The sequence below is a fragment of the Diabrotica virgifera genome, chromosome 1, assembly GCF_917563875.1.
Source record: "Diabrotica virgifera virgifera chromosome 1, PGI_DIABVI_V3a".
NCBI classification, from domain to species: Eukaryota; Metazoa; Arthropoda; class Insecta; order Coleoptera; family Chrysomelidae; genus Diabrotica; species Diabrotica virgifera.
The window spans coordinates 129,015,227-129,039,976 of record NC_065443.1 but is presented as its reverse complement, the minus strand read 5'-3'; the positions used below and the strand labels follow the sequence as shown (position 1 = coordinate 129,039,976).

The 24,750-nt window shown below is 36.5% G+C and overlaps 2 protein-coding genes across 3 annotated transcripts in view; one reads left to right on the top strand and one right to left on the bottom strand.

Annotated features, from left to right (window-relative positions):
- Nucleotides 1-24,750, top strand: part of LOC114332030 (transient receptor potential-gamma protein) — a 673,697-nt gene that overhangs the window by 545,660 nt on the left and 103,287 nt on the right. For both annotated transcript variants that reach the window (XM_050644362.1, XM_050644358.1), the window contains exon 14: nucleotides 13,670-13,865. In XM_050644362.1, the coding sequence (XP_050500319.1) occupies nucleotides 13,670-13,865 (196 nt within the window). The remainder of the gene's footprint in view (nucleotides 1-13,669; nucleotides 13,866-24,750) is intronic.
- Nucleotides 1,384-9,209, bottom strand: LOC114332024 (uncharacterized). The gene is made up of 3 exons (XM_028281724.2): nucleotides 9,042-9,209; nucleotides 4,524-5,726; nucleotides 1,384-1,699 (listed from the first exon to the last, which is right to left on the bottom strand). Exons 1-3 carry the CDS (start codon nucleotides 9,115-9,117, stop codon nucleotides 1,569-1,571), a joined length of 1,410 nt encoding a protein of 469 aa, XP_028137525.1. The 5' UTR covers nucleotides 9,118-9,209; the 3' UTR covers nucleotides 1,384-1,568.

The window sequence follows — 24,750 nt, the reverse complement described above, 5'->3', positions numbered from 1 at the left end:
AATTATGGACAATGATCACCAGAAATAACATTTTTATGAATAATATTATCAGATCAGCTGATCAGTTAGATGAGTTTTGATTGATTTTTATTAGGATAAATTCAATAAATTTTTATATTTCTTTAGGACTACTTGTTGTATATATTTTTTTGGGATTTTATATTTAGTTGTGGAGTTTATTTTGCAGATTAAGGAAAAATAAATGTGTGTTAGGATATTCACTGCGAGACTTGTGGTTTCATATTTCATTTGCATAATCATATTGTTGATGTTGATTCTTGCTACCTTGCTTTAAAAAATCATATATTTTAACATACCTCCTATGGGATTAATAAAATTTGATATATAATGGTTGCATCTTAGATTTTGGACCATATAAATAAGTATGCAGAACTTTTTTAAAGTATCTTTTTTTCATAAAATTAATATTAAAAATGCTTCCCATACGTGGCCAACTAAAGTACACACGCTTCCGTGCATATTGTACATTTTAAGTTTTGTTTAAGAATAATAGGTATTTGTTTTAAGGTATTTTGCCAAAATCGTTAAAATTAAATTGTTAATATAAAAACATGTAACAAGCAAGGCACTATAAATGTGTATTACTAATTACCCCAGGAAGCAAATCATTTAAAAATCGAAAAATTATTGGCCGCTGAACTGCTAAACGCATTTAAGTACATCATATAAATTCATATCTGTAATTAATAATTTACGTATATCACTCTACATTCTGCCTGGCCTGTCAATAAAACGAAATTAGGTTAGGGTAACCTCTAGTTAAGAGCTTAACCATCACTCCAAGCTCTGGTTAAAAATTCCGTCGGTTAACCACAACTTCGCCGTTGACCTGATATTGTGAAACGCATATTTCGGGGTAACCTCTGGTTATCTCTTAACCACAAGTTAACTTTACTTTGTGAAATCGACCTGTTGCAGTATTTCCTTAAAATCTAATAACTAGTGTCAAATATCGAGGTGGACTATTATATTTTCTTTGGCTGTATACTGTATACTGACAAATGATTATTTTTTTCTAAGGCTAAGGCTCCACGGACGACAACTTTACGCTAGCAGTAGCCGTAAAACGAACTTAAAGTTCCGCGGAACGGAATAGGAATAGCCGAACTGAACCGACTACGCACAAGTCCTGTAGTCGGTACAGTTCGGCTATTCCTATTTCGTTCCGCGGAACCTTAAATTCGTTTTACGGCTACTGCTAGCGCCAATTTCTCGCCCGTGGAGCCGTAGCCTAAGATAAAACGAGTAAATGTATCACTCATAGCATTATATTTAAAAAAAAAATACAGTTCGACTATTTAATACAATATTTATTAATAATATTCTATATTCTATAATATTTATACAAAACTATTGAAGTAGTTATTAATTTTACGATTTTAACACTGATCTTATTATCTCATTAATTTATTAACCATCATTGAACAAACACTAGATAATTAAATGTTTTTTAATTTTTATTTTTGAAAATATGCAAAAACGCTGTTTTTGCAGAAAAATAAGCAAAGTATACAAATCTTGCTATTTGCGCAATTGCTATTTTCTAGTTATAAATATCTTTTTATTCTACAGGCAAAAACAAGGAAGTTACTGACTAAAAAATATTTCATTAAATATGTATTACACTTACAGTTATTGCTACTATTGCTACTATTGCCAGGAGGTCCAGTTTGCACAGCTAAAATAAATTTAAAATTTAAAATTACATAATGACAAAATAAATAAAGAATTTAAATTACTTATTATATTTCTTGTGAAACGGAGATTCTATCCAAACCTAAGATAATAATAGTTCTCAAATCTCTGAGAAACAACAAGTTTTCGGGAATCCACAATATTGCTGTCGAAATTCTAAAATCTGATCATCATCTGTTTAACTTTTGCTCCCCGTAATCCGATAGTTTTGGGAAATAAACCGCATTCCAAACAAGCTTCCAAAAAAGGGATGGGAGCTTCCCATAATGCTTGCTACCCCTGTGCAATAATTGGAGCGGAATAGCCTTGCTTACCGCCATAAATAAAATTTTCACGATTATCATAATGAAAAGATTAATAAAGTTGAATTTCGGGCTAATCAAGCAGGCTTTAGACCAGCATCCTCTTGTATAGATCACATCAATGCTATGAGGGTAATAATGGAACAATCAGTTGAATGGAATACACTTTTAGACATGTTTTTGTTGATTTCGGGCGTGTCTTTGACAGCTTATTTTACATCCCACAAAAAATAATGTCCATAATAAAGTCAGTGTACAGTATCACGAATAAAGTACGTGCCTCCTAGTGGCGGGATACGGGCAACAATACATTGGCTTATAGGTCCTTACGGTAGGGATTCTGGCCTATACAGAAAAATTCAGGCGGGTGTGGGGTAATACTGCACTTTGGTTGCATTGGTGATATATTGGCTAAACGTGCAGGGCAGGGTATGGTGCTGATAGAAAAGACATTCAGGCATCAAATATCCAAAAAAAATCTTTTCAGGCCATAATAATGAAAAGACTTTCTCCAACGCAATAAAAACTTATACTGAAATGATGGCATCTCCTGAGGTAAAATATTCCGGAAGTAAAATAAGCCTCCGTTCGGATCTCCGGATGAGGACTATCTCAGGGGGAACACCGTTACAGGTTAGAAAAATCAGGATAGGGTCTTGGAATCTTGGTAGTCTTACAGGTAAGAGTCTGGAGTTAGTGGATGTGCTCAAACGAAGAAGAGTTCAAATTGCTTGTATTCAAGAAACTAGGTGGAAAGGACAAACGGCGAAAGAACTAGGTGAAGGATACAAATTTTGGTATGTAGGGAGTAGTAACACTAGAAATGGAGTTGGTATAATTGCTGATAGTGAAATGAAAGATAACGTAGTAGAAGTTCTACGAACGAGTGATAGAATGATATCAGTGAAATTATTAATTAATAAAGAGGTATTGAATGTTATGTGTGTGTGTATGCTCCTCAAACAGGTCTGGGTGAGAATGAAAGAAGAGCTTTCTATGACCAATTAGGAGACGTACTGAGTGATATTCCAGCATAGGAGAAAGTTATAATAGGAGGTGATTTCAATGTACATGTGGGCCAAGCCAAGACAGGATATGAAACAATACATGGGGGATTAGGCTTTGGAACTAGAAATGAAGCTGGAGATGACATGCTTGAATTAGCAACAGCATTGGATATGGCGATTGTTAACACATTCTTTAAACAGAGAGAAACTCAACTTATTACCTACGAAAGTGGACAACATCAATCCCAAATAAACTACGTCATGATAAGGAAAGAAGACATACGTGGATGCAAGGACTGCAATGTAATAGTTAGTGAGACAGTAAGCCAACAACATAAGCTGCTTGTTCTGGACATCGAAGTAAAAAGCGACACTAAACAAAAATATCGGAGAGGACCACAAAAATCAAGTGGTGGATGCTAAAAGATGAGAAAGAAGGTCTATTCAGGGAAAGAATAGTAGAAAAAAGAATGTGTGTGTACTTTGTACGCACGTAATAAGTTATACCTACTTCTATTATATGATTTCTTAAAAATAAATATACTTTAAACAGTTTGTTTTAAGTAATTGTTTTTAAACACCAAACTAATTTTGTGCTTACCGCTTTCAAAAAAATAAAAAAAAAAGTATAGGATTGCTCCGGATTCGAACTCAAGACCTCTCGATCTCTGGCCGAATGCTATACCAAATACGCTACGAGTAGTGTGTCTGGATCGGTTCAGACGTACCTAATGACAAAATGTTTTAATAATACTCATCTTACTCCTGAGGAAGACAAATCCAAAGACACAAAAATTATAATAAATATATTTACTAAAAACACTAATATATCCTTTTCACAACTTTTCTTGCACTGATATATTTATACATAACTTGAAAGATTTGGCAACTAAACGCCATACTGTCTGTGTGCGCATGCGCGCAATATTATGAAATTTTACTCTTAATCGCGCCTAAAGAAGTATAACTTCAAAAATATGTTGAAACATGAAAGGAAGCCCTAACACAATTTGGAGAAAAATGGCCAATATTATTAGAGAAACGGCTATTAAAATACTTGGGAAAACGTCAGGAAAGAAGTTTGAGGATAAACAGACTTGGTGGTTGTCAAATGAAGTACAAGGAAAAAAAAAGAGAAGGGAAAATTATATAAAAAGTGGCAAGAAACCGGATCGGACATAGATCTTCAAAACTATATATTGAATTTCCTAGGGACTTCAAAAACAAAAAACATACAGGGTATTCTACTTAAAATAAGAAAGTTCATTAGATTTACAGAAAAACGGAAGATCTGACAACAATGTTATTACCACTAGCATATTGGCCGTATTATAAAACCCTTACCCACCAAAATTTGTAAAAATCGTGCAAGCGGTTTCCGAGATTATTGAGGGTCTCCATACATAAAACTCACTCTGATGTACAATCTATTTCCCGACTTTTATTTTTTTGGGAACAATTTAATAACGTTTTATGTTGATATTAAATAATAACTTACGGCGTCCTAAGTTTCCATTGCCCAAAGGTGTTTGAACGAGACTCTGATCGTCAAATCTAGTGTCACTGTTGAAGCGTGGTCTCGATGCAGCAGTTTCAAAACTTTTCAAGCTAGATCCGAAGTTTTGTGTATTAAAAGCAGAACCATAATTTGGGAAAACGGATCTCTGGTTATTAACTACGATGCTACTGTCAAAGCCTGGTCCTGATGTATCACTTCCAAAGGTGTTAAATGTGAATCCATGATCTTGTTGCGTATTAAAAGGAGAACCAGAGTTTGGACGTGCAAAATTATTAAAATCAGGGTATGAATTATAAAAAGCTGGCCTTGATGTCGGAAAGCTAAACTGGCTGTTTCCTTGATTGGATGAAGAAGTAAAGAATAAATTATTTTGGGGTTTGTTAGGGGCATTTAACTGTGGAGATGTTGTAAAGGAGGAATTGAACGCTGGTTGTTTGGTAGTGGCATTGCGAACTCCAGGAGAAATGATATCCTTACTTGGAGCAGCATTAAAATTCGGGTTAAGGACAAGGTGCCTAGAATAAGTTCCCTCCAAAGGTGGAGCTGTATGGAATCGGCTTAAAGCAGGTTGTATTCTATTAGTTACTGGCTGGAATCTACTTGTAACAGGATCAAATCTAGGAACGGGTCTAGAAGTAACTGGTTTAGTAGGTGTAGCTGTATGGAATCGGCTTGAAGCAGGTTGTGTTCTATTATTTACTGGCTGGAATCTACTTGTAACAGGATCAAATCTAGAAGCGGGTCTAGAAGTAACTGGTTTAACAGGTGCAGCTGTATGGAATCGGCTTGAAGCAGGTTGTGTTCTGTTAGTTACTGTCTGGAATCTACTTGTCACAGGATCAAATCTATGGACGGGTCTAGAAGTAACTGGTTTGGCAGTGATGCTCCATCTGTAAGTTCCAGAGGACCCAAGTGATGAACTTGAATCTTGCGAACTTGATCCAGATGCAAATGAAGTTTCGTGAGATCCAAAGGAAGAATTAAATGATCCAGATGAACTTGAACCTGGCGATCCAGATCTAAATGGACTACCACGTGATCCACTGGATCGAAATAAACTACCACGGGATCCACTAACTACAAAGGATGATCCAGATAATCTCGAGCGAGATCTAGATCCTAAAGAACTAATATGTGTACCGAGTGAAGTGCGTCTGAATCCTGATCTCAACGAACGAGAAGCTGAAAATAATAGATACATATTATTAGTTTAAAATTAATAAAATAACTTCTGAACATAGTAGACCCCTTAATTCTCCTTTCACTATCCATAAGCTTTTATCTGCTTTAGCTAACAGCAGAAACACCGCAGCTGTGCCCGATGATATTCCTTATGCATTTCTAAAGCACTTGTCTAATTATGGTCTTAAAAAACTCCTAACTTTATACAATCTAATCTGGAGCTCACATAGATTTCCATCTCAATGCAGCAAGTCTATTGTTATACCTATACTCAAGCCAAATCAGCCAACTGGTTTTCCACAATCTTACAGACCCATCTCCCTCACATGCACTATGTGCAAATTAATGGAAAAAATGACCAAGAAACGTCTTCTATGGTATTTTGAAAAATACAAGATTATTCCACAGGAACAATCTGGCTACCAAAGACGGCGCTCTACAAGACATAACCATGTACTACTTCAAACCCATATACCTATCTAACGCGATTAATAGCAAACAAGACCTGATAGTAACAATTTTCGATATAGAAGGCGCATTTGACACCATCTCAAGAAACGCAATTCTTGACAAACTTTTTCAATGTAATCTCACTGGCAACATATACGCTTTTATAAAAAAAACTTCCTAACATCTAGAACATTCAGCGTTTCTGTCAATAACTTCCTTTCTTCTCCATATATCCAATGTGACGGAGTTCCTCAAGGTTCAGTTTTAGGCACATCTTTATTCATTCTTACGATTAGCCAATTATGTCACAATATCCCTTCACCTATCAAATGCTTATTATATGCCGATAACCTAATAATGTACTGCCAGGGTGAATCCAACGCTACTACTAGTAAAATTCTGCAATTAGCAGTAAATGATCTACAAATCAAAGTTGCTTCCCTAGGACTTACTCTCTTCCATTCTAAGTCCAAAGTTATTAAATTCAGTAGAAAAATCAATTCTTTTAACCCTGAAATCACCTTCAATAACTTTAAATTACGGGTTGTTGATAATTGCAAAATATTAGGGCTGATATTTAATTCAAGATTAACCTGAAAACAACACATTCAGGAAACTAAAGGAGCGTGCCTTAAAAGGTTAAATATAATTACAACACTCTCACATTACCATTGGGGCGCGGAAGAAACTACGTTACTGAAAGTTTACAGATCGCTAATCCGTTCCAAGCTTGACGATGGATGTTTCATCTATATGACTGCATCTGAGTCAAACCTAAATTTACTAAATACAGTGCACAACACGGCTATCCGCCTATGTCTTGGAGCATTTCGTTCTAGTCCGGCAGAAAGTCTTTACTGTGAAGCTAACGAACCTCCTCTGTGGCTTAGACGAGAATACCGTCTTTCTTCCTATGCTGCTGCAATTTCTTCTAATCCCTCCAATCCAGTGTATTATTTAGTTACATCATCACATCAACCTCATAACAATGCTCCTTGTAACTTAATTATATATCCTTTTCCTCATCTTCTACAGCCGTTATTAAAAGATATAAATTTGACTGAAACCAGAACTTTACCATTCTCCAATAATTCCTATTGGACCAAATAATTCCAAATTTAGCAAGGAAGATGTCAGTGTTAACACATTAAGAAATCTCTTTCTAGAACTCATAAACAAAAATAAATATAACATAGTTCTTTACACTAACGCGTCAAAATCTGAAAGTGGAGTTGGATATTCTCTAACTACTCTTCAACAGCCTATCGAACTCTGTAAATTTTTTCCTTGGTGTAGTATTCACACTGACGAACTGCTAGTTATCTTGTATGCTTTCAAACATGCTCAAAAATATCCAAACACACACATAGCCATAATTAATGATTCACTTTCCTCTATACACTCCATCAATACTATAATCACCAACCATCCTTTTGTCCAAAATATTAAAAGTCACTTTATTATTGTTACCATCTCATGTTGGGATTAGTGGTAACGAAAAAGCCGATTGCCTTGCCAAAAAAGCTGCATCATCGATGGATACCATGCTTAATATACAAATCTTCAATGATCTAAGAGCCAGACTGAAGAAGCTCAATCTATCCGCCTGGCAAATTCACTGGAATAAAATTACTTCAGCGCTGCATGAAATTAAGCCCTCAGTGAACCTATTTACCTGCCCTAGTTTATCTCGGAAAAATATGGCAATCATACGGAGACTGCGTATAAAACATACCCGTCTAACACATGTCTCTTTGATGACATCCTCTCCACTACCAAAATGTCAACACTGCAATACTACTCTCCGAATAAAACATATACTCATTGACTGTCCTTTTTATGCCAAAGAACGCCAACAGCTTGGTATTAGTCCTAACTTCAAAGAGGTCCTCAACAGCACAGACCAAATGAACAAGGTTATCAAATTCCGCGAGAAGGATCAACTGTTAAACAAAATATAACTGTTAACTGATTTTTTTTTACTTATGTTAAAATAATTTTAACTACCTATACTACATATTTGTTTTTTTTTATGTAATTATGTTTATTTACAATCTACATCATTAAAAGAGTATTAAGTAAATAATAAAATAAATATAAAATAAATAAAAGAGTATTACATATTTGTAATTTATAATATATTTACCATGTAAACTGTAACTCGTGCTAATGACCATAGATGTCACAAGCACGTTAGTTTAAATAAAACAAATAATAACTTTAACAGTTTACTATAAAATAATTTCTATTTGAGATGAACTATAATAACTGATAGTGAGAAGAGTGTCTGCATAAGAGGTATGAAGTTAGAGTTAAGTGTTAGATTGGCTAGGTGCTACGTTTTCTCGACTTTGTTTCATGGAATGGAAGCTTGGACCTTGAATGCGGCATCAATGAAAAACATGGAATCATTCGAGTTGTGGGTGTATAGAAGAATTCTGAGAATATAATGAACAGAACACGTCACAAACAAAGAGGTTCTAAGAAGAATAAATAAAGAAATGGAAATCTTAAATACAATTAAAATAAGAAAATTTTAATATATCAAAAATATTACAGGTGGAGAGAGATATACATATTACAACTTGCTCCAATTGATTATGCAGGGAAAGATTCAAGGAAGAAGAAACATACGGAGCCGCAGAATATCGTGGCTGCGCAACCTGAGAGAATGGTACGGATGTACATCAAATGAACGTTTCAGAGCAGCCGTCTCTAAAGTCCGAATAGCTATGATGATTGCCGACCTCCGTCATGGAGGTGGCACTTTAAGAAGAAGATAATAACTAATCGGAAGATTTATGATGAAAAACAAAGCAAAAATTGCACTCGTGATGTTCAGAAAAAATGTAAATATGTACTTACCAATAATACTCTGGCTCTCATCTATAGTAGATGATAAAATAATCAGTACAACACAACACCTTTTTAATAACATCATCTCGAGGGTCACCAAGAAATACTAAGCAGTTTTATTGCAAGTGGTTTTTGTCATTATTTTTTATGATTATCGAAAGCGAGATAAAAGTGGCAAAATTTTAATGATTCATTAATATATTGTTTGAAATAATTGTAATAAGCATACCTAATACCATAACAAAATTTCCATTTAGTTGACCACATTTTATTCTCGTTACATCGCTAAGGCCGATTACAATTTTATCTTTAGCTTGTGGTACAATTTTTGAATGTGTCTTAGATAATTAAGAAAATACCTACTTTTATCCGCAAAGATAAATAAATATTTTAAAAAAGTACAACTATTTAGTATAATGTTTTGATTTTGTTCTTAACGTGTTTTAGATTATTATTAAGATTTAGCCATATGGCTCACACTCTGGTGGAACTCTTTTCGTGTTATCGAGCCCTAGTTGACGTGGTATGCTGGAGTATCCTAAAAATGTTCGTACACATCTGGCCGTCGAGAGTAGTACAGCTTTCTGCATGGTCTTGTAAAGATGTTCATTTAGACCCAGCTTTTTTATGCTTTCGAGGAGGTTCTTTGGAGTGAATCCAGTAGTAGGCATAATGATAGGTATCGTCTGGATGCTTTGCATTCTCCATTGTCTTCGTATTTGAATTTCCAGATCTCTGTACTTGGCGATCTTTTCAGTAAATTTAGTACGTAGATTATTGTTGTTAGGTATCGCCAAATCAATTAGTGCTGTTTGTTCTGATAATTTATTAACTAGTACGATATCTGGTCTATTATGTGCCACTGTTTGATCTGTGAGTACATACTCTGGGCTAATTAGCAAAATACAAGGAAAAGTTATTTACCAGCAATTTTATTGCTGGAATCGAGTCTTATGATTCGAAAAACGTGTTTTTTTTCAATCTTTGCTCTATAACTCCAAAGATTTTAACTTTACACCAAAAATACCCAAATAAAAATTCACCGTAATTAAATTCTGCATAGAGATGTGTTTTTCCTGATTTATTACGACGAAAATTATCCCCGGAAAATGCGGGTTTTTCCAACTAAATCTTTAATTTTCAACTAAAATCTTAGATAAGTAATTGTTTATTAATAACTAAATAACTTGGCAGTATAAAAGCACTTTTCGTACAGATTATAATTCCAGAAGCCGATGGAAATTGAATGAACAGTTTAGCAGCAATTGAATTGTTAATTAAAAATTTACGGTCGCTATAATAACCACAATATTTATGACACATAAGAATAACTATAATTTTTTTATAAAAAGACACTTTACCTATCTAATGTACTTTACAGAATTGAAATTGGACTATGTAAGCGGCCTCAGGAGTATTTTAAAATTATAAACAATTTTTTGGCTTATAAACAAATATAATATCTCGGGAAATATTAAATTAAAGTAAATCGTAAAAACGGTATTTGAAAAAAAGCGGCGCGGCAGTACGCTTCTTTTAAAAGAAAAAACGTTTAATTGTATTGAGTGGTTCCTGAGATACAACTGCTTAAAGTTGACCGGTATTTACGGCAAAGATATGTATAAACAATAGGCTCATAATCGAACCATCACCTTTTTATTTTTGTCCTCTATCTCTACACCAATTATCATATCTTTAAAATACTCATCACATATATTATTATAATAAAAACTATCGATATTACGAGTAAAAATTGCCAAAAATAGCAAAATTCCAATCAAAAATTAGGTTGGAGAAAATGTAATCTAAGTTCAAAATCGGTATACGTTAAAAAAATGCATTTTCTCGGTTTCCCATGAAGCAATTTTCTTCATTATTTCTCTGTTCCCAAGTAACTCGAGTAGAGCCATCTAACTAACACATTATTAAATGTCAAACTTGCTTTTGTTTTGTTATAATAGATTAATTTATTTAGAAGAAAAGAAAGCTACATATTTTTTCCAGTAGTAGACTTTTTTTAGATAAACTTACTACAAGTGTACCTTTTAACGTTAGAAACACAAATATTCTCATTTGAAAGCTGTATACTTATTTAAACAATCTTTATTTAAACAAATTAAAAATTTTGTTATAATAAATAAATTAATTTATTATAACAAAACAAAAGTAACTTGGCATTTAATAATGCGTTAGTTAGATGACTTTACTCGAGTTACTTGGAAACAAAAAAAGAATGAAGAAAATTGCTCCATAAGAAGCCGAGAAGATGCATTTTTTAACGTATACCGATTTTGAACTTTGAGATTACATTTTCTCCAACCTAATTTTTGATTGGAATTTTGCTATTTTTGGCAATTTTCACTCGTAATATCGATAGTTGTTATTGTAATAATATATGTTATGAGTATTTTAAAAATGTGAAAATTGGTGTGGAGAAAGAAGTTTAGCTATTGTTTATATTTTTGCCGTAAATGCCGGTCAACTTTGACCGGTTGTATCTCACGAACCACTCATCACAATTAAAGGTTTTTTCTTTTAAAAGAAGCGACCTGCCGCTTTTTTCCAGTGCCGTTTTCATAATTTAATTTATTGAATATTTCCCGAGATATTCTATTTGTTTATAAGCCAAACATTTTTTTATAATTATAAAATATTCCTGAGGACTCATAAATAGTCCAATTTCAATACTCCAATAAATACAAAATAAGGGGGCAAAATAAGCCTGTTTTTATTCAATGTTTTTCAACCACTTTGGTTGCACTGAGAACCTTCGTAATTCCCATAGAAAATTCTTACAACATACTAATCCGTCCACCGAATTTCATTAACATGCTAAGTTTGCTAATTTTTTTACATATCAAGAGGCGCTCTACCTATCTAATACAGTTTACAGAATTAAAATCGGATTATTTAAGCGGCCTCGGCACCGTTTTAAAGTTATAAACAATTTTTTGGCTTATAAACAAATATAGTGAGGACGTTTGAGATTGAATAAATTCATTTTCTCGAGAACGGGCGACTATCATACTAATCTCCGTTTCACGGCTATCTTTCAGTACAGACTCTTACGAAGAACAGAGTTGCCAAGAGATATATTTTAAGCAATTGATATTTTTCTGTTCTAAGAAGTAAACATCAGCGTTAATGTCGTATAAATATCTTTCATAGTACCTATCTATGAATTAGTTAAAAATAATAAAACCCACAGATTTTCATATCAAGATGTTTTGGACTTCTGGAATTTTCTATTTAGACGGATTTTAAGTTCGGCTACTTAAAATTGACAACACTGAGCTGCAAGTTTCCATAAACTTTATGTGGGGATATGCTGCTCGCACTGCAAAGTAACTGCGAAACGCAGATTAGTAACGTCATCCATCTGGGTGTGATGACGTAATCGATGATTTTTTTAAATGAGAATGGGGTCGTGTGCTGGCTTATCCGAAAGGTTGTTCAATTATCTATTAATTAATATAGACATTAACATAATTATTTATACAGGGTGCCCAATTGTTATTTTTTTAATTAATTGAGACAAAAAGTAGAAAGCATATAATTTATTTAATTCGAAATACATTTTACTGTTGTCCTAAAACAGAAAAAAAAATGTTTATTTGATAAATAACTGAAAAATTAATTTATTCCAATTCAAACGTCCTCACTGTATTTGTTTATAAACCAAAAAATTGTTTATAACTTTAAAACAGTGCTGAGGCCGCTTAAATAATCCAATTTTAGTTCTGTAAAGTGCATTAGATAGGTAGAGCGCCTCTTTATATGTAAAAATATTAGCAAACTTCTAAATGGTCTACTTTTTGTTCAGAAAGTTTTTAAAAAGTTTTAACTTTTTTAAAAAAATTTAAATTGCAAAATTATTATGCAAAATCTATTAAGTCGATTTTAATGAAATTTGATAGACGATTTAAGTAGGTTGTTAGAATTTTCTAAGCGAACTACGAAGGTTCTACGTGCAACCAAAGTGGTTGAAAAACATTGAATAAGAATATTCTTATTTTGCCCCCTTATTATGAATTTATTGCTATTTTTCAGAGGGTTAATAATTTATGACATTTTTAACTGGACGAATATGATACAAAATTCAATTATCCTTATTTAACTTCCCTACGACTTTTTTCCAAAATGAATCGTTTTAGAGTTATAAGCAAAGAAAGTAGAAAAAAATCGATGTTTTTCGAAATTTTTATATATGTATTTTAATTTCTTTATTAATGTTCCGGGCATATTTGAGAAGGAGCATAAGTCAATTATTATTGTTGAAGTTGTCACCTAACTTTATCTGTAAAAATCCGAATGCCACCTCGCACATCCAAAAATAGACGTTTTTTCACAGATCCGCCCTGGTCTTTTAATAACGTAGGTCTAATTGTCGCTATCAGTACAAAAGCCTATCAAGTTAAAAATTCAAAATCCACACCGACTTGTTATTATGTGTATTATACACGGAAAAAATATTTTTTATTTTATCGCTCGTTTTTTTGACGCCTGACGCGAAGCAGGGCTCCAACACAACCTTGAACTAAAATCTAATATTATTCCATTAATAAATAACTAAATTTATATAATAACTTAAAATTAAAGAGAAATTGTCATTTTACACGTGTATTTTTTCTTTTTAGTCTCTTCGAAACTAGCCAAACCCTATTCTGGGCAGTATTTGGTCTAATCGACTTGGAGAGCTTCGAACTCAACGAAATAAAGATATTCACCAGGTTTTGGGGAATGTTGATGTTTGGCACCTATTCCGTCATTAACATTGTCGTCTTGCTGAATCTACTGATAGCCATGATGAATCATTCATATCAACTCATATCGGTAAGTAGAAATTTGCATTTTTTTAATCAACCTAGTGGGCTCCAACTCAATTTAAATAAATGTAAATGGTTATGAATCCAGAACGATATAAAACCTTGTTTAGGCTTTTGCCTCTTTAGGGCTAGGTTACATGATTATTTAAATAAGTCCAAATATTTCTCTACGACTTTGTGCTTTATGATAAAAAAACCGGTTAACATCATTTTACAATAAAATCTCAATCTACCCTTCACTCTAATCTCTTCTTCTTTTCTATTTCTTCTTCCTCCTTTGGTGTAGGCATGACACTGTCTGTTCTCTTCTATTACTTATCAAACCTTGATGTTCTCTATCATGCATCTCCGTACTTCTAGTTCTGTTCCATAGTGTCTTACGTTCTATTCCATAGTATCTTTAATTTCTCAGTTGAGAAGGGTACTCTGCCGAAACAGCTGCATTGGAAAAAAAGCATTAAAAATGTGGAAGTATTGAAAACAAGTGTTTTCAGTGATTTATTGTTAGAGTTTCTAAAATTCCTATTGTCCTCTATGTGTCAGATCGTGTTTTTGTCGCGTCTGTCATTATTGGTCTGATAGTATGATAAGATTAATCCAAAAGATGGCATAACCCATACATCCAAAGTGAAAGTTCTCCTCCAACACCAAATTGTTCTATATGGTCCACATAATGTTCAGAAAAAAGTCACACCATTTTGAGCGTCGGGTTTGGGGGGGGGGAGAGGGGGGAAAATCGGTAAATTCGTAGTTTTTTGCGTGTTTCGTCAATATTTCTAAAACTGTGCAGTTTAGCATGAACAACCCTCAATACAAAAATGTTCTACATTAAATTTGAAATAAAAAAGGTCCAATGCATAATCCTTCTAAAATGAACGGTTCCAAAGTTACAGAGGTAGTATAGTATAATTAGTCCAGAAAAAGGCCTAACCCAGAAATCAAAAATAAAAGTTTTCCTCCAACACCAAATTGTTCTATATGGTCCACATGTGGTTCAGTAAAAAGTTACACCATTTTGAGCGTCCGGTTTGAGGGGGAGATGGGGGAGAAGTCAGTAAATTAGTAGTTTTATAAGTTTTTCTTCAATATTTCTAAAACTATGCTTTAGCGTAAACAATATTCTATACAAAAATGTTCTACATAAAATTTAAAACAAAAAAGGTCCTATACATAATTCTTATGAAATCAACGGTTCCAGAGTTACGGAGGGTGAAAAGTGGAGGTTTTCGATACTTTTTATATTGTTTGGGCAATTGATGATGTTTTTTTTGTAGTGAGGTTGACGCTTCTTCAAGGGCTTATCACTAATATACCATCGGCCACTGAAATAGCAAATTTGATTTATAAAACCCAATCCTGTTAAAGAAAATCAGTAGGAAATTGCCCAAAAAATATAAAAATACCGAAAACCTTCACTTTTCACCCTCCGTAACTCTGGAACCGTTGATTTTATAACAATTATGTATGAACTTTTTTTGTTTTAAATTTATGTAGAACATTTTTGTACAGAAAATTGTTTACGCTAAAGCATAGTTTTAGAAATATTGACGAAAAACGGAAAAAACTACTAATTTACCGATTTCTCCCCCATCTGCCCCCAAACCGGACGCTCAAAATGGTGTAATTTTTTACTGAACAATATGTGGACTATATAGAACAATTTGGTGTTGGAGGAAAACTTTTACTTTATATGTTTAGGTTAGGCCTTTTTTGGACCAATTATACTATACTGCCCGCGTTCATTGTAGAAGGATTATGCATGGGGTCTTTTTTATTTCAAATTTACATTTTTGTATAGAAGGTTGTTTATGCTAAATCGTATAGTTTTAGAAATATTTACGAAAAACTTAAAAAACTACGAATTTACCGATTTCTCCCCCCTCTCCCCCCCCCCCCCCCAAACCCGACGCTAAAAATTGTGTGACTTTTTTCTGAACATTATGTGGACCATATAGAACAATTTGGTGTTGGAGGATAACTTTCACTTTGGATGTCTGGGTTTGGGTCTAGTTATACCATACTATGATGACTGTTTTGTAAATTCTACATTTCATTTCTGTCCCGGTATTTTTGTTTCTCCATATTATTTCATTTAGGCTACCTGCGGCTCTGTTCAACTTCTCTTACAAGCTTTCCGTAGCTAGATAATGTGATGCGTAGATATTTAAACTCCACTTGTGTACGCAGTGTACGCTATTTTTGTGTACTCCACTGTACGGTAGTTTTATTTTTACGAAACTCTTAGTTTTTAATTTAAAGTACATACTTGTATTTAATTAATAAAGATTTTCGATCTCTTGTTCGACAAATCTACAGCCGCGTTTCGTTAGTCCGACAACGTAAATATGTTTACTCACAATCGGTTAGTAATTTATGGATTTCTAACCTTTAAAGTAATCAGGAAGCGACTTATTACTTACTTTACTTTCCCAGCTAGCCGGAAAAGTACTTTCCCGGCTAGCAACTGTCACTTTCTACCTGCAAATGTCAATGTCATTTTTGATTAAAAGATGGTTTAGAAAGAATAGAATCCACTCAACATTTATTTAATTAAGAAACAACAACAACAACAACAAAAAGAAAACTATTTGGAATTATAAATATTAATAGTTACATTGGAATTATGATTACTATTAACGGTTAAAGTAAGACCGTGTTGCTCAAAATTATGAGTTTCAGAAATAGATGATGACGCCGACGTTTCTGGATTTTCTACATGAGACAACATATTAGCAATTTTTATTTGTCCATGTAATGAATTCTCCACATATCCCTCTGCTACGGTGTTGGATTTCCAACCCCCCAACTTTTTCAACTGTAGGATGTCTCCACCTGTATTTGCTAATAATGTTGCTGAAGTACGTCTAAAACAATGTCCTGTAAACCTGTTAACATTTTTATATCCATATTTGTATAACATTGTTATATTTCTGGTGGCGTACATTCAAATTCACTATCAGACGTTTTTGTAAAATAAACACAATTTGATTATATGTACAATTAATGGCGTCGTGTATCGCCTAAATGTCAGATTCAACAAACTTGTTTTGTTGCCTAGCAACGATCTCACAGGTTACTTAAAATAATTCATCTTATCACATAATGAAAATGGATACAGATATTTGAAACGAAATTATTATTGGTAGATTGTGAGTATTAGAAATCCATAAACTACTCACATTCTCGATCCGGACGTCGAAGAGTTAGGTCACTGCTTGCACACCCCACTCTTACCGACGAACAGCGAGAAGCCTGAACCAAGTGCTGAAGTAGCGGCGCACAGCTAGCCCTAAGCGATTAGTTTGGACTCAGTGTGAAAAACCAACGACGCTTGGCCGTGTAATCCAAAAAGGTAGACGGATTGCTGGGTTACAGAGGAATACTCTGGCCCTGGGCTCGAGTGGCAACGCTCGCCCCGAACTCTACCTAGTGTTCACATACGGCTCCAAGAACAAGTGCGAGTAAGGGGGACAAACTAATCACGAGAAAGGCTTTCAGCGAGGGACCCACCAGCGGCAGGGTAAACTGCATCCATCAGGTAAATATAGCCATTGTCTAACGCCGGAAAAGCACGGAGGGGTGGACAAGCCACCTTTATCCCTGGGGTTTACCCCCCAGAACACCTTGAGGCTGAGGTGCCCTCCGATCGCCAGACTAGCATCCTCCCAATTGTCATGCCTTCATCAGTAAGGTCCGTCAGCTCCACCCGGTAGCTTCGTCCTCGGACGTCGACCTCGACAAACGTTGCCACCACTGTTACCACCACTACAGCCAACCAATATGCCTCCTTGCAACAGGAAGGCACGGTACCTCCACACAGCGGCTACAACCGGCTCCAGGCGGAACTGGACCTCGCGACCCTTAGCGCGGAGATGCAAATCGTCCGCGATAAGTATCTCGAGGCCTACGGCCGCATTGAGCAGGAAGACGCCAATAACCCTTTTTTGCAGCGATATGCTCGCGACTTTCCGCCTTTAACGCGACCAGCACAGGCTGGTCCTCAGCGTCAGAGCACTCTCGTTAAGCAGGGTGCTATACCAAAAGTTCCCACTCAAACGTCTAAGCAAGTATCTCAATCATCTCAACAACAACCCACGCCACAACAAGCACCCATCAGCGCCAACAATCCGCAACAATCTAACGACTTCGTCTTCCAAAGAAGACAACTAAAACAAATTTCATATGCCAATGCCGCAGCAAATCCTCGCCCAAAAAATCAGTCTAAAAACCAAAACGTTATCAATGCCATTAATGATCCGACTCTGTCCGAGTACCTTATCAAAGATCTTCCAAAAGATTTATGCAATGAACGTACCTTCTTTCGGCAAATAAATGCCACCTCTCTTCTAGCCAATAAGATTCACTCATGCAAAGTTCTCTCTCACGGCATCGCACACCTGCGACTTTTTAATTCAATAAATGCAGAGGAAATAGAGAAAGCAATCCGAAAAGCAACTGGCCAAACTATGGTTACGGTTCACAGCCGTAGCAAAAACCCCAACACTTCCTCTAGAGAGCCCACTTATCTCCTCTGCATCACCGGTATCGATGTGGATTATTCTGAGGAGGAGGTCACCGCATTGCTCACCGAACAAGAATTCCCAGTTGAAAAACTGTGGAGAGTCAAGTCCTACAAACTAGGCAAGGACTCTAAGGTGATCAAGGTGGTGACTAAATCCTTAGAAAAATTCACAACAGCATTGAGCCGAGGCATAACTCTCGACGGAGAAATCTGCAATGCCGAGCTTACACACGGCTCCGATCCAACTATCCCTACCCCAAAATATTGCAGCAAATGTTGCATCAACGGACACTCTATTGACGAATGCCCTCAAAAAGCATTCGTCTGCCCCCACTGCGGCGGCCATCATAAATCCAGCGCCTGCACAAAACAGCAGGAACCCAAATGCCCGAATTGCAGCGGCGACCACCCTGCATATTCCAATAAGTGTCCACAAAGACACACTATCCCCTCCGCACCACACGAGATACAGCCACTATCGATCGAAAAATCATTCCCTCCATTTGAACTCCCAACTGAAACGAAAAACATCCTGTCTATCCAGACTACTCTGTTGCTGAACTTGTTGCCCGAACTTCGCGAGCATATCGCAGCTATCACGGCTAATCTAATTAGCCAAGTCTACGACCACTCGACAGTGGTCCACGGGTATGGAAGCAATGTCACGGTGACATTCCGCTCCAACCACTGAACACCCTCCCTTTATGGATTTCACCCTAGGCACAGTCAACTGTCAGGGTCTCTCCAAAAAGAGACCCCTCATCAAGAATATCCTGTCGAAGCATAACATCCAGATCCTCGCACTCACAGATACTCTGTCGAAAAGCGATCCACACTTCGCAGGATATTCGATCATCCATCGAAGCCGCTGTCATGTTTCACGCGGGAATGGGATTCTCGTTAAACACGGAATACCGCACACCACACACACATTCCCACAAAATTTTCGTCCACCTGATGTGGACTTCCTGGCAATTGACGTGCATATCCCCAATAACGAAACCCTCACGATAGTCTCTTACTACAAACACCCGGATCAACCACTCAACAGGCATTTGCTAGAGTATTTTTCAAGGCTCGGCAAGGCCGTGTTGATGGGCGATCTGAATTGTAGACACACACAGTTTGGTGATTACCGTCAAAACCCAGAAGGCATCCGCCTTACGGATTTTCTACTAGACCTTCCTATCTCTGGAATCACCAACACTGAATACACGTTTCTGAACGCTGCTGGGGCCTCTATTGTCGACCACATCCTAGTTACTAGTAACATTCTGGATCGGTTCGAGGATAGATGCCACATCGGTGACTCAATAACGTCAGACCACGTACCACTTCTTGTCAACACCGACATACTAACTCCAAAACAACCCAACCCTTCAAGGACTATAAGAGACTATCGTCACGCTAACTGGACTGAATTCCAAAATTTCATCACTCAAAATCTCCCTATGTTAGGCGAACTTGATACTAACGATAGTATCGACACCAGTGCAACCGAAATCGAGAACCTCATCACCGAGGCGATCACGCACGCTATTCCACTTAAACAAATAACCTATACATCACCGGCACTTCCACAATACATCATTGCCAAAATCCAACAAAAAAGACGTCTTCTACGTCAATACAAGGCCAACAGAAATCCACTAATCAAAACAGAATACAACCGAATCTGCGCCAGGATAAAGAGAGAGATATCTGACCTAACGGCTCGCCGGTGGGAAGATACTACCTCAAAACTGGACTACAGAGACGGAAGTAAATTCTGGCACAAATTCAAAGTCCTAACAAAACAAAAACTATCTCAACCTTCACATCTGTTGGTCAACAATCACATAGTCAATTCCCCAGAAGGGAAAGCTGAAGCATTCAAAAATTCGCTTCAAATCAACTTTCAAACCCCAGACAACCCGAACTTCGATCACTTATTTAAACTCAACACAGAATACATAGTAAACGTTACTCTCAATCACCACGTTCCAGTCTATGATCCTATCATGGACCCCCTCACAAACAGGGAAACGGGGAGCTTTTGCCAAATAGGTAAAAACAGCGCTCCCGGACCTGATGGCATCAACCGAAGATGCCTCAAAAAACTTCCAGAGAGTATCATCCCTCTTCTAACTAAAATATTCAATGCATGTCTCAAAAACAGCCACTTCCCTACTCCTTGGAAAGTGGCCAATACCATCATGCTTTTGAAAAAAGGCAAACCCCCAACCAACGTGGAATCCTATAGACCAATATCTTTAATCAATACTCTGGGCAAAGTTCTTGAGCTAATCCTAAAAGAGAGGCTCAATGACTTTCTCGAAAACCACAATATCATACCAAAATTTCAATACGGATTCCAGTCAGGTAAATCTACCAAACATGCAATAACTGATTTCACTACTAAAGTTAATCAAACCATCAACGATGGTTCATTCGCCATAGCCACATTCCTGGATGTGCAGAAGGCTTTCGATCAGGTCTGGCATGACGGACTTGTTCGGAAACTTCTGGACATCGGGCTACCATTACAATTTATCAAAATTGTACACTCATACCTCCACAACCGAACTGTCAGAGTGAAAATAAGTGATCAAAAGTCCACCCCCTTCACTCCACAAGCTGGAGTCCCCCAGGGTTCAGTCCTAGCACCGCTGTTGTACATCATCTACAACAGCGATATCACTAACCAAAATATCCCAGGCACTCGGCTGTTTCTCTATACAGACGACACGACTCTGCTCACAACAACCTCTCGATACAACCCAAGACTCCTCTTCAGAAGAGCCCAGGCTCTGTTGGACGGGGTTGGTGAATGGTGTTGTAAGTGGAGAGTCACGCTGAACGCGAACAAAACAACAACAATTGTGTTTCGCGCCCCTTCTGTGTCACATAGAATCATAATTAATGAAGACGACCAATATCCTCTGAGACTGTTGGGAGAAAGGCTTGTTGTTAGTCCGACTGCGAACTATTTAGGAGTTCTGTTCACCAGGACTCTTAACTGGAACGCAGATCTAAAGGCAACTTTAGATAGGGTAAGGAACAGGGCCAGACTTCTCAACTCTCTCTCTGGACGAATTGGCAAGACACACAAGAAGACTCTCATTCACACTTACAAGACCTTTATTCGACCCGTCATGGAGTACAAATCTTGCCTCTACTCTCTTTGCGCTAGATCAAAACAAGAGTGGTTGTTGAGCGCTGAACGTAGAATCTTGCGTAGATGTAACTATGAGCACTGGCGATATCCCTCAAACGAAATCCATAACATCTCGAACATCCCCAAAATCACCGAGAGAATAAACTCTCTGAACAGGAACTTCACAATCAAAGTAATTAACGGCCCCCCTCCGACACACAAGAATCTCTCAAATGTTCCTATTCATCTTCCGGCCACGTACTCCACCGAAAGCCCAAACGCAAAAAGATTCATTTACCGTCCGCTCTAATGCAAACATGCATTGACGAACTCCCGGTGGAGTACGAAAACATCCTCGAGGCTACCCCGTTAGCCTTCCGTACCCACCTTTAACATCTCCTCTTCCCTACCCCGAACAGGGAGAAGTTGGTTTTTTGCGGTTTCCCAACTTCATTGCACAATTATACCTGTTCGTCCCAAGAAAATAGCCGCAACTATTTTCTCCACTCGAACGCACACTGTCCACGCCGCGCTCAAAGCCACCTCCTGACCGCCGACGAGGGACGCAGGTTCGCCTGTCGTTGTACAATGGTTTCTAGGGAGACTGGTCGAGAGCAAAGCACGGACAGTACACGTAAATGTCTATGGAACCAACAACAATCCATCAAACTTTCTTCTCTGTTGACTTCTTAGCCTTCTGGACACCACCGTCCGGCATAACCCAGGATCCAAAAACACCAGGACACGGCGCTTGCCCCAGTGTGTTTTTCGGACTGTTTGCTTTTGCTGCCAACACTATACATTCACTACAAATCCTGAAGAGGACAAAATCCTAAACGGGGACAATCATTGATCGCATTTCCACATAGCATTATATCTATACACGCAAATCAAACAATGATAGTAGTATAAACTACTAACCGATTGTGAGTAAAATAGTATACAAACCTCGCGGGAACTCATTCTAGCCTCGCGTCTGTAGTTTACCCCGGTGCTTCGCACCTCGGTAAACTACCTTGCCGCTCGGCTAAAATAGAGTACTTTCCCGCTAGGTATGTAATATACCAGGGGTGGCCAAAATATGGCTCGCTAGCCACATGTGGCTCTTTGAAGGATTATTTGTGGCTCATTGAAAGATTATATTTGTGGCTCTCAATAAATGTACCTGAATTACTTTTAATTGTTGTGCTTTAAAATGTCTTAAATTACTGACAACAAATATAAAAGACTGTGTAAGAGCATGACTTAAACAAGGAGACTATTCAATTTGGCCTTAGAATATGTAATAAGTAAAATATCATCTGAGGTGAAATGACAGGGGCATTTGCGAATCGAGGATCAAAACTATTGTTGGCATTTGCTGATGATCTAGGTGCAGTCACTCAATCTACAGGAGACGTGAAAGAGGTGTTTTCACAACTCGAGGAAGAAACAGGTTGTCTGGGCCGTCGAATAAATGAAGAAAAGACGAAATACATTAATAACCAAAAATCGAAGACCAAGTGTTTGGCAGAACATAACTAATAGTGACCACAACTTCGAAGTAGTAAAAGAGTTTAAATATCTAGGGGCGCTAATCACAAATGACAATCACATATAAAAAGAGGTATCAGCAAGAATAGCTGCGTGGAAAAAGCATATAATACTCCCTGTCATCATTATTAAGATCTAAGCTGCTACAAAGACAATCTAAATTAAGACTGTATGTCAGTTATTCGCTCAATTGTTACATATGGAAATAAAACATGGACTCTACATCAGCGGGAAATAAATAAGCTACTGGTGTATGAAAGGAAAGTTCTCCGAATGATATTTGGCTCTCAAAGAGATGAATTGACAGGAGAGTGGAGAAGACGCCGCAAAGTTGAATTGGTGACTGTGTATGGACTGAAAGCATTGTAAGATGTAAAAGCTAAGATAATATGGGCAGGTCATGTGGTAAAATTAGACGGAGACATACTGTTAAAGACATTGTTTTTTGAGAGACGGTATAAGATCAGTAGGCCGTCCGAGAAAAAGATGGAAGGATGATGAAGAATTGAAGTATCCTGAATTAGTAAAGGTTGCTTGTAGAATTAATTGCATATTTGAATCAACGAGGTGAACCATTTTATTTCACTTTAAAATTTGTGTAGTCCAAACAGTGACAGAAAGATTTAATATCTTTTTACACTTTAACATGATTGTTTAATTGCGGCTCGCGAAAAATTTCAAATTTTGAAAAATGGCTAGATTATCAAGGAGCTTGGCCACCCCTGTAATATACTATATTGACACGGGACGCGAAAACGCGTTCAACCTGCACTTTAAAATTTTTCAGAAAGTGGTAGACTCGCTCAAACGAAGCAGCTAAGGCCATTTTTAGGACTTTTGTAATCATCTTCCAAAAAGGACTATATACTGTGGACTAGTACTATCTCACAACATGTAGTGCACTCATCAGTATATTCATAACACACTTAAAATTATTATCACGTTTCTTTGAATCATGTATTACATATCTCGATATATATCATACATTTCTGCCTTCCCGTTTACTTTCAATGTAAAATAGAAAATTGAGTTTCCTACTTTTCGCCAAACCTTAGAATCTTTTAGTCGCTTTTCGTTATTTTATTTTGCCATCAGGTGTATCGATGTGCCAGCTGGAAGTGGTTTAACTCAATTTCCTAGCATGTCCTACCAGCATTCCCCGAGATTGGTTACTTTTATTGAAACCACAGATAAGGAACATCGATATGGAATGAACTACAGACAGAGTAATAGTGAAAAGTTTTATGTCTACATGAAGACCACAAAGTATATTTCTTTCTAAATTAACTCATTTTACGAGCTTCAAAAATAAAAAATATGTGATTGACAAATTTTAAGACGTTGGCTTCCGACTTTGTATCCCAAATAATTACTTTGGACCTTTACTTGATGGAAATTCATTTTATCTTACAATAAAACATTAAAAACTTTTCTTTTCAATAATTCCATAAAATTTATTGTGTTAATATAACTAAAGCTGTTTCTGCAGAGTGTCTTTCTAGTCCAGGGCGCATCTGTTTTGAGATGGACGTTGAGAGGTGACATCTTTGTTTGCATAAATTGCTTGGAATTAACTCATATAATAATAATTGAGTTATCCTCCCACTCAAAAAGGTCCGGAACATTGTTTAAATAATCAAAATGTCAAAAAATGAAGGAAAAAGTGGATTTTTTCTTCGTTTTTTGATTATAACTTTAAAA